This window comes from Gekko japonicus, unplaced genomic scaffold, assembly GCF_001447785.1.
Source record: "Gekko japonicus isolate JY-2015 unplaced genomic scaffold, Gekko_japonicus_V1.1 scaffold386, whole genome shotgun sequence".
NCBI classification, from domain to species: domain Eukaryota; kingdom Metazoa; phylum Chordata; class Lepidosauria; order Squamata; family Gekkonidae; genus Gekko; species Gekko japonicus.
In genome coordinates this window covers 224,896-235,896 of record NW_015163100.1, presented here as the reverse complement: position 1 = coordinate 235,896, position 11,001 = coordinate 224,896, and the positions used below count along the sequence as shown (strand labels likewise).

General features: G+C 56.6%; 1 protein-coding gene across 1 annotated transcript in view; it reads left to right on the top strand.

The window, feature by feature from the left end:
- Nucleotides 1-11,001, top strand: part of CDH15 (cadherin 15) — a 24,682-nt gene that overhangs the window by 8,817 nt on the left and 4,864 nt on the right. The window contains exons 4-10 of the mRNA XM_015406706.1: nt 585-729; nt 3,103-3,263; nt 4,345-4,473; nt 5,783-5,968; nt 7,091-7,344; nt 8,444-8,583; nt 10,670-10,897. Coding sequence (XP_015262192.1) covers nt 585-729; nt 3,103-3,263; nt 4,345-4,473; nt 5,783-5,968; nt 7,091-7,344; nt 8,444-8,583; nt 10,670-10,897 — 1,243 coding nt within the window. The remainder of the gene's footprint in view (nt 1-584; nt 730-3,102; nt 3,264-4,344; nt 4,474-5,782; nt 5,969-7,090; nt 7,345-8,443; nt 8,584-10,669; nt 10,898-11,001) is intronic.

Below are 11,001 nucleotides of genomic sequence, written 5' to 3'. Positions count from 1 at the left end.
GGGAGTCTCAGGACCAGAACCCCAAACAGGTGGGGGGGGGGAAATGGGGGGGGGGGGAGATGAGGGGGATCCCGGTCCTCCAGAGTTCTTGGGGTGACTGCGTGCAGGGGTTATTTCCTGCCGGAGCACAATGGAGTGGCGCTCCGGCAGAAAGGAGCCCGCCCGCTGCCATTCCTGGCCCATCTGCACAGGCGGATGGGCCAGGGAAGCCCTCCAGAGCCCCCCCCCCGCCGCCGCCTGGGGTGATTTAAATGCCTTTCTTTCCCTTCCCCAGATGGGGAAGGGAGAGAAAGGCATGCTTGCGTCATGCCTGCACTTTGTCAGGGGGTGTGGCATATGCAAATGAGTTGTGCAAATGAGCTCCTGCACCCCTTTTCTACAAAACGACCCCTGGCTGCGTGAGCCACGGGTTGCTCCCCATCAGCCCCAGAGCCTCCCTTTCTGCTGGGCCACTGAGGGCCACAGAGACCCCCGCAAGGCGAGCTGCTCCCTCTGACTAGAACTCCAGCCCCTCCCAAGAGGGTCCCAGCTAGAGGACACTGTATCAGTGAACCTTCACCCCCCCAATGCGCCTCCTCCCGCAGCTCAAGGCCTTTGCGCTGGACCTGGGCGGAGTGACCCTGGAAGACCCCACCGATCTGGAGATCGTGGTCATGGACCAGAACGACAACCGGCCACTCTTCCGGCAAAACGTGTTCTCTGCGCACGTGGTGGAAGGAGCAGTCCCAGGTGGGTGGGCCGGGCTCTCCGGCGGCTCTTCTTTGCTGGGGCCAGGCCACTCTTCTGACTGCTGGCCCTCCCAGATACCTATAACCCTGGGGACACTGAGGCACGATGGCGTTGCACTTCCCCAGTCCGAGGAGTTGCTGCCACCCCCCCCAGCTCCCCCCCCAGCAGTGTACATGTGCCGCTTGTGCATGGTTGCGGGATGTGCAGCCCAGTCCCAGGCGCTTCCTACTCTGAAGTCCGGCGCCGTGAGTTCAAGGGGGCTTGCCCCCCCCCAGCAGTGTACATGTGCCGCTTGCGCATGGTTGCAGGATGTGGCAGCCCAGTCCCAGGTGCTTCTTACTCTGAGGTCCAGCGCCGTGAGTTCAAGGGGGCTTGTTCCTGAATAGGCATGCCAGGGCTCCGGATCTCAGTTCCAAGGCTGCCAACTCCTGCTTGGGAATTTGCTGGAGATTTTGGAGGTGGAGCTTGGGAAGGGCGGGGCTTGAGGAGGGGGGGAGGGACCTCAGCGGGGCACTATGAGGCCACAGAGCCCACCCTCCAAAGCAGCGATTCCCTCCAGGGGAACTGATCTCTGTCGTCTGGACATCAGCTGTGAGCTCCTACCTGGAACTTGGCAGCTCTTGTAGAAGCTACCTGGTTGCTTGGGGGGGGGGCATGAAGGCAGGACGCAACTCCCAGGGCCTCGGAGGGTAGTTGGGCCATGAGGTCAGAGGCCTCAAAACGGAAACCAAAAAAACCGCACGGGGTGGGGGGGGGGGGGGGGCGACGAAGGCAGGACGCAGCTCCCAGGGCCTTGGAGGGTAGTTGGGCCAGGAGGCCAGAGGCCTCAAAAAGGAAGGCAAAAGGAGTCAGGTCCCCCCGAGTAAGAGGGTAGAGGCTTGCAGCTTTCATACTTACAGAAGGGCCTTTTGAAAACACTTCTGTTGCCCCAGAAGGTCGGACCAGAACCAAGGGGTTGAAATCAAATCAGGAGAGCTTTTGGTTAAACATTAGGAAGAACTTTCCGACAGAGTGGTTCCTCAGTGGAACAGGCTTACTCCGGAGGTGGTGGGCAGAGCTCCCTCTTTGGAGGTTTTCAAACAGGCCAGATGGCCACGTGACAGCAATGTGGATCCTGTGAACGCGGGCAGATCATGAGAAGGAGGGCAGGACGGGTTGCCTCAGTGCTTAGTTCTCATGGCCCTCTCGTACACGCCCAGGGAAATGCTGATCGCCACTTTGGGGTCAGGAAGCAATTGTTCTCCAGGCCAATTTGTCTGGAGATCCTGGAGATTTTTTGGTCATCTTCTGGGTATGGAACAGCAGTCACTGCGGGTGTGGGGAAGGTATTTGTGAATTTCCTGCCGTGTGGGTGGGGGGTGGACTAGATGACCCTGGAGATCCCTTCCAACTCTATGATTCTATCTGAATAAGAAGTGCAAAATCCCTGTAAGGTCGGCCAGCAATCAAACCAGAGATTAGCTCAATTCACGTCCAGGAGAGACCAGCAGTGTTTCCCAGGGTGTGGGCTTTTGGGAGTCAGAGCTCTCCTCATTGGGCACGCACTGGTCGGTCAGGTGCTCCTGGACACAAACTGGGCTCTTTCGCTGCCGACCGACCGGGCGGCCCTCTCTAGAACAAACTACAGAGTCTGTGAACCTGCCAGCATCTCACACGGAACAAGACAGGAGCACGAGAGGCGCTCGGGATATGGAACTGGAATCGTTGCCTTTCCCCCCCTTCTGTTTTTAAAATTCTTGTCACATCTGCCTGTTGAGGGGTTCTGAAGGGCTCGAAAGCTCGCACACAGTGCTTTAGCATCATTTGTGTCGGCCTCCATAAAAGGTATCACGTGGATTTTTTCTTTTGTTTCCCCAGTCTTTTTTTTTTTGGCCCTTTTATGTCATCTGATGGAGGGTTCAGTCGCTGCGTATGAGACATGGGAGCTCGTCCCTGCTTAGCCAAATTCCAGAGGAGGGGGCTTTCAGAAAGGCCTTCAGCCCCAGCACCTTTCTCATGGGAAATTGGTACCCTGAGAACATCGGAATGATGTTAATGCAAACCCAAAGCACCCCTTATTCCCACTCTCAGCTGTCCGGGACCAGCTGCGAAAGGGAACTGAGCTCCTAAGGAGCCCTGAAGTCTCACCACGGCTCAGGAACAGTGTTCCCTCTCAGCTGAGTTAGCGTGAGCCAGCTCACAGTTTTTCAGCCTCCGGTTCACACATTTTTTTGTCTTAGGTCAGGACGGATGGCTCCAGAGAGCAAACTAATTTATGCATCAGCCAAATTGCCGGCTCACAACTTTAACGCCCGTAGCTCACAAAGTAGAATTTTTGCTCACAAGACCCCACAGCTTAGAGGGAGCATTGCTCAGGACCTTCTGGCTTCTCAGGTACCTTCGTGATGAAGGCCGAAGCGACGGATGCAGACGACCCCGAGACTGACAACGCGGCGCTGAGATATTCCATCTTGGAGCCTGCCGTGAATGGCGTCTTTGAAATGGATGAGCTCTCTGGGGAGATACGGACGGCTCAAGTCCGACTTGACCGGGAGGTACCTGCCTCTTTCCTTGGGCTTCAGTGGGGGCTACATGCCTTGGGGGCCATGGGGGGGAGACACCACACCCAGGGCCCTCTCTATGGCAAGGAGGAGCCTCCAGGGCCACGCAGTCAGCGCAATGGCTGCAAATTGGGCCCAAAGCAGATCCGGCAGGGGGGAAAATATGCCTCATTTGAATTGGTGCAAAGATGTCTAACGGAGGTTCTTCTCATAGCACCTTTTTCTTAATGCGACTGAGACTTTTCGGGAAAACCCATCAGGCCTCAGAAGCCTTGAACCTGGCAAGATAAATCCAGGTGGGAGGCCGTGTTGCTCCGAAGCAGTAGAACAAAGTCTGAATTCAGTAGCACCTTTAAGACCCCAAAGTTTTATCCAAGCTATGAGCTTCCGTGTGCATGCACACTTCTTCAGATACTTGCACGGGGAAGCTCATACCTTGAATAAAACGTTGTTGGTCTTAACGGTGCCAGTGAATTCAGACTTTGTCCTACTGGCAAGATAAAGTGTGTCCTTTGTTGTCATTCACTTCCTGTACGGCTCCACCTTCCGCCCTGAGACTCAAGGCAGATTACAAAGTATAGAAAGCAATTTAAGCAGAAAGCAAAGATCTCCAGTAAGCAAGGCGGTGGGACTAGGATTATATGTGAGCAGGTGCTGCGAAGTCACAAGCGACTGACGGCCATCTCAGCGAGGGGGGAAAAACAATGCAAATGAAAACTGGTCTCAGATATGACCAGCCACAATGAAGAAAGGGGGTTACTAAGGTAGAGGATTGGGCCTTAAGAAGTAACCCTCCAGGGGAGACTAGATCGACTGTGCTTGCCGGAAAAAGAGTTAAACCAGCCCTACCCCCCCCCCCCACTTCCAGAGCCAAATTAGGGTTTGGTGTTTTGGTCATGCAACTTCAGGGTCAAGTATTGTTTGTCCCGGTATGTGCCTTGACTTCGCTTCTCATGGTTGGGGGGCAGAGAAGCCAGCTTTGGTTCACTGAACAGGGTGCCTAACGGGGGGGTGGGGGGCGTTGCTCCTCCCTTCTTCCTGGGCCCCTGACCCCTGTCTGGCCCTGTCTGCGCAGGTCGTTGGCGTTTACAACCTGACCCTCCAAGCGGCTGACATGTCTGGGGAGGGGCTCACCACCACAGCAAGCGCAGTGATCCACGTCGACGATATCAATGACAACCCCCCTGAGTTCTCTGCAAAGGAGGTAGGGAGCCGGCCCACGGGGCCCAACGGAGCAGTGGCAGGATGAGTTCTGGGGTGGGGTGATGGCTTGCAGGGCCAGGAAGCCTTTCTCTGAAGGCTTAGCAGCTTGGGGGGTGAGGGTCACGGCAGGAGGGGCCTCTGCCACAAGAGAAACAGGAGACTAGCAGTGCTGAAGGGACACCCCCCCCATCCTCCACCCATCAGACAGACACAGCAGAGACCCAGCTCGGTGTAGTGGTTAAGTGCGCGGACTCTAATCTGGGAGAACCGGGTTTGATTCCCCACTCCTCCGCTTGCACCTGCTGGATGACCTTGGGCAAGTCATCGTTCTGGCAGAGCTGTTCTCTCAAGATTTAAAACCGCACTAACCCCCCCCCCCCAACTTCCAGAGCCAAATTAGGGTTTGGTGTTCTGGTCATGCAACTTCAGGGTCAAGTATTGTTTGTCCCGTTATGTGCCTTGACTTCGCTTCTCATGGTTGGGGGGCAGAGAAGCCAGCTTTGGCTCACTGAACAGGGTGCTTAACGGGGGGGGCGCTGCTCCTCCCTTCTTCCTGGGCCCCTGACCCCCGTCTGGCCCCGTCTGCGCAGGTCGTTGGCGTTTACAACCTGACCCTCCAAGCGGCTGACATGTCTGGGGAGGGGCTCACCACCACGGCCAGCGCAGTGATCCACGTCGACGATATCAACGACAACCCCCCTGAGTTCTCGGCAAAGGAGGTAGGGAGCTGGCCCACGGGGCCCAACGGAGCAGTGGGAGGATTAGTTCTGGGGTGGGGAGATGGCTTGCAGGCCCTGCAGGCCCCCATCCCCCACCCATCAGACAGACCCAGCAGAGAGCCAGTTTGGTGCAGTGGTTAAGTGTGCGGACTCTAATCTGGAAGAACCGGGTTTGATTCCCCACTCCTCCGCTTGCACCTGCTGGATGACCTTGGGCAAGCCATAGTTCTCTCAGAGCTGTCCTTGAAAAAGAGCAGTTTCTGTCAAGAGCTCTCTCAGCCCCACCTACCTCACAGGGTGTCTGTTGTGGGGAGGGGGAGGGTAAAGGAGTTTGCCAGCCGCTCTGAGACTCCGAGTGAAGGGCGGGGTATGAATCCAATCTACTCCTCTTCTTCTGGATATGGTGCAAAAGTGACTTGCTCGGATGTTGTGGCGGCCCAGGCATGCTGCTTGAGGCCTCTCTTCAGCCTCCGTGCCAGACGGCACCTGGCCGGGGCACTTTCCAGACCGAAACAGGGTCCCAGAGCACCTGAGACTCTGGCCTGCCCTTCCCAGGGGTGCTCAAAGCCCCCCACCCCCAATCTCTCACAGTTCCTCCTGGAGGCCCCGGAGAACAAGGAGGGCGTGGTCGTTGGGCGGCTGATGGTGCAAGACAAGGACCTCCCCGGCTCCCCCAACTGGCTGGCCAAGTTCACCATCCTGGAAGGGGACCCCGAGGGTGCTTTCGCCATCCAGACGGACCCCCACACCAACGACGGCATCGTCTCTCTCGTGAAGGTGAGGACTCTCTGCTGTCAGGCTCAGACATGGAATATGGCAGAAGCAATGAGCGCCTCTGAGAATGTGCAGGGTACATTCTGCCTCTCATTGAGTGAGCACAGATTCTCTGGAACGCACATAAGGCTGCCTTACCCCGAATCACACCCCGCCCCCAGTATTGTGTACTGTTGATGGGTCTCTCTATACGGGACCACATCCAGCCTGTCCTGAAGGCACTGCACTGGCTGCCAATAGCGTACCGGATCCGCTTCAAGGTGCTGGCTTTGACCTTTAAAGCCCTATATGGTCAGGGACCTGCCTACTTGAGGGACTGCCTTTCCCCACATGTGCACCAGAGAGCACTAAGGTCAGGGACACAGAATCGCCTGACTCTTCCTGGCCCGAGAGACGTCAAGTTGGTGGCCACTAGAGCCAGGGCCTTTTCAGCGGCGGCTCCACGCTGGTGGAATGAGGTCCCGGATAACATCAGGGCCCTGCGGGACCTTTTACAGTTCTGCAGGGCCTGTAAAACGGAGCTCTTCCGCCAGGCTTTCGATTAGGGGCCGCCACTGATGAGTGGGCCGCTGGCAAATGTGCCACTGACGCATGCACCGCCGGAGTACATTTTGGCCCGCATGAAACACCAACTGGTTATTGCCTTTGTTTGCATATTATGCACTGCCATCTTTATCACCGGTACTGTTTAGTTGCTTAGGCTTTGTTGTATATTTCATTGTATTTTAATGTATTTATTCTTTTAGTGCATTAATGTCGTTAGCCGCCTTGAGCCAGTTCTGTGGCAAGGCAGGATAAAAATGGAAGCAAACCAATAAATAATAATAAAATACTCAGACTGGCAGGAGCTCTCCAGGGTCCCCGGGCGGAGAGAGCTCTTTCACACCACCGGTTGTCTGGTCCTTCTTTAGTGGGAGCTGTCAGGGATCGAACCTGGGACCTTTTGCAGGCCAGGCTGGTTGTCTCTGAGCCAAAGCCCCTCCCTTCTTTTGTTCCCCCCTCCCCATCTGGAGTTAGAAGGAAGGACTTCCAGCGCTTCACTCCTCCTGCCCAGCCGGAGCCCTCAAGGGGGTAACTGCTGGAGGTGCCAGGAATGTCTCTCCCTCTCTCTGCTCCCCTCGCCAGGCCCTGGACCACGAGCGACGGGACCGTTTTGAGCTGCTCGTCTCCGTCCAGAACCAAAGTCCCCTGGAACTCTCTGCCCCGAAGGCTGCCAGGGCTTTGGCTACCGTGCGGGTGCGGGTGCTGGATGCCAACGAAGCCCCCTTCTTCCGGGAGAATCCCTGGAGGGGGAGGGTGGACGAAGGGGCGCCCCCTGGCACTGAGATCACCGTCTACCGCGCAAGCGACCCTGACACCCACCAGGCGCAGGAGCTCAGGTGAGTCTGACCTGGAGGGGCCCGGAAGCTTCCAGGAACTGCCAGCCCTTGATCAGTCCCAGGATGCACTGCAGGGTGGAGAGGGGAGACAGCAGGATTCCTCCTCGGAGGGAGTGGGAAATACTCTTGCTGTCACTGAGAGGAGGGCAGGGAGCTGTTCCTGTGGGCGGCAGAGGAGAGGACTCGCAAGAATGGGTGTAAATTAAGGGCTGGAAGGTACCGGTTGGAAATTAGGGAAAACCTTTTGACAGTCAGAGTTGTGCCACAGTGGAACCAGCTGCCTCTGGAGGTGCTGAGCTCCCCCTCCCTGGCCGTCTTCAAGCAGCATCTGGACAAACCCTGGTCAGGGATGCTCTAGGCCAGTGGTGGCGAACCTATGGCACGGGTGCCAGAGGCGGCACGCAGAGCCCTCTCTGTGGGCACGCGTGCCATCGCCCCAGCCAGGCCCAGACCATCATTAAAGTGTCGAATTCTCTGTCAAATAATTTTAAGTAAATGAAAGCATTTGGGATTGCTTTCCTTACTCTGTTTGGATAATCTTAAGTTAATGTATGAGTTGTTTTTTCTAAAGTAAAACCTCAGTATTCAGGTTAAATTGCCGTGTGGGCACTTTGCAATAAATGTGGGTTTTGGGTCGCAGTTTGGGCACTCGGTCTCTAAAAGGTTCGCCATCACTGGTCTAGGCTGATCCTGCACTGAGCAAGGGGTTGGACTAGACGGTCTATGGTTCTAAGGACCAGTAGCATGGATGCTTCTCGACTGGGCTGATTCTGTGCTGTGTATTTATGTATCTGAGTTCATCTTCCCGCTCCTGCGTAACCAGTGCCCCCCCCCCGCCCTCTATAGCTGGGATTAGGAAGGCCTTTGGGGTCCTTGAGGGGGCTTCCCCCAGGGGGCGGCGAGTGGGATGGCTGGAGAACAAGCAACTCCCCACCCAGCCCACTTGCAGAGTCCAGGTTGCTGGCCAGCCGGAGACGGTCTTCTTGCTGAGCGGGAACGATCCCGCGATCCACCTGTACAAAGAGGTGAGACCGTCAGGAGACGTTGCCTCTCTGGCCCTCTCTCTCTCTCTCTCTCTCTCACCTGCCTGCCTCCCCAGGTACTCGCAGGCCTCCAACCTGGACAGCTGGCTCCAAGTCGACGCCGAGTCTGGCCTGGTGCGCACACGCGAGACGGTGCCTCCCCGGGCAACCTTCCCAGAGGGGTGGTACACCACACAGATCCTGGCCTGTGACAATGGTAAGAAGGTTGCTCCGACGGGAGAGGAGGAGGAGGAGAAGCCGGAGCGGGTCTGGCCCAGAAACAGGCAGGGGGTGGCTGCTGATCTTGAGTGCACAAAAACACAGAGGAAAGCCACGGGGAGGCATGTGGGTTTTGGGGGCAGAGGCTCTTCTCAGCCAGAACCCACTTTGCTGGATGTGTGAAGCAGCAAGCTCCGTTAGCAGAGATATAGCCAAATAGACGCGCACACACGGAAGGCGGCTTTTTGCACGGATGTTGCTGCCACTAGGGGTCCTTTCGTAGAAAAAGAGGTGCAGGAGCTGATTAGCACAACTCATTAGCATAACTTATTTTCATATGCCACACCCCCTGACATCACCGGAAGTGTGAAGGCAACACCCACCACTCAGGCTCCACTGGACTGTTTTGGATTGCTAGCTATTGGGGGGGGGGGCGTGCAGACCTGCCACTAGGGGTCCTTTCGTAGAAAAAGAGGTGCAGGAGCTGATTAGCACAACTCATTAGCATAACTTATTTTCATATGCCACACCCCCTGACATCACCGGAAGTGTGAAGGCAACACCCACCACTCAGGCTCCACTGGACTGTTTTGGATTGCTAGCTATTGGGGGGGGGGCGTGCAGACCTGTCCTCGTAGAGGAGGGAGAGCTTGTACCTGAATAAAACTTGGTCTTAAAGCTGCCACTGGACTGTTTTGGACCGGGGGGCCGGGGGGGCTGTGCAGCTTACCTGGCTGCTTCCTGCTCTGACTGAGGGCTGCTGGGAGCAGGGGGCGGGGCTTGTTGCATGTGCCCTCCCCCTGGGCTCTTTACTGCTGGAGTGCCGCTCCTGTGCGCTCCTGCAGGAAATGACCCCTGACTGCCATAACAACGTGACCAGCCTTGCTGGCACCACAAGCCCTGCTGTTCTGGCTGCAGCCGAGTGGGACTGCCAGTCTTCCCGGCACCCATCTCTCTAGAAGGCTAGGGACAAGCAGCCGTGTCCGGCGGCAGCCCTGTTCGGTCCAGCGGGGCTTGTTTCCAGGTATGGATGCTGATCGTTGCAGCCCCAGATGGACCCCCCCGCCACAGCCACAGTCCTCTGCTTTGCATCCCAGAGGGGAAGGAGCCCTCTGCTCTGCAGCGGATGGAGGCGCTTTGGGAAAGCCAAGTGGGAAGGAGACTTGGCCACTGCACACACTGCTCCTTAGGCCCAGCCCCTGCCACCGAGCAGAGCAGGCTGAGGCTGCAGTAAAGTGACTGGGCGAAGATGCCTGGGGGCATGCTGTTCTCCCACCTGCTGGCACAAATTGCCACAGCCCTGCTACTTTTTTAAAAAGCGTGGGTCTACTTGGCTGGGCACAGTCTCCTCCGGCAGCAGCCTGCCCACTGCCGCTGTAAAAGAGACCACTGATCAGTGTCCCCTCTAAGCTGAGTGAGTGTGAGCTAGCTCACAGGTTTTTAAGTCTCCAGCTCACATTTCTTGTCTCGGCTCAGGAAGGAGGGCTCCAGAGCAAACTAATTTATGCAGTAGTGGCCAAATCGTTCACTCACAACTTTAATGCCAGGAGCTCACCAAGTAGTATTTTTGCTCACAAGACTCCACAGCTTAGAGGGAGGATTGCCACTGATCCCTGTTTGACTCTAGCACCCGATATGCAAGGCTAGACGGCCCCTGCCTGTGGAAGTTCCACCCCACCATCACCATGACCCTTGCTAGTCTTTGGCTTTGTGATGAGACAGACGGTACAGTTTTGTAAGTAAGCGTGAGTCCAGGCTGAGGACTTTCTCAAGAAGTAAATCCTGTACTTAACAATGGATCGGTGCAAAGGTACTCGGCAGACCTCTCTCCTGTCAGCAGGTAGATCAAGCTAACACTCAAAGAGGGAAAAGGCAAAGCAGAAACTGGAGGAAGAAACCTCTAGGCCCCAATTAGTTACTAGGGAACATCATAACACCCCCCCACACACACACAATATGTACTGGGTAACTTTGCAGCTGAATTAACACTCTAAGTACCCTCTCTCGCCTTTTGCAGCATATGATCAGTTGCCGTTGCTCGTCCAGCAGACAAAAGAGTCCAACCTTTTCTCCCTCCCCTCTAGGAAGCCCCCCCCTCACAGCCACAGGGACCCTCTCCATTGAAGTGGTGGAGGTCAACGACCATGCGCCGCTCCTGCTTCCAGGGTCTGGGGAGCTGTGCCAGCAGGGGGGCAGCCTGGTGCTGAGCGCCACCGACCAGGATCTGGCTCCCCACGCCGAACCCTTCCGCTTCCGTTTTGGCACCAGCGGGACCCCTCTGGCCCACAACTGGAGCCTCAGTCACTCCAACGGTAGGTTCGGGAGGACCCAGGCTTCCTGCATGCCTCCATCTGGGTGTATGTGTGTGCTTAGCTAGAACAGCGAACTGGATGGGCTAGCCTCTCCCTCCCCCCCC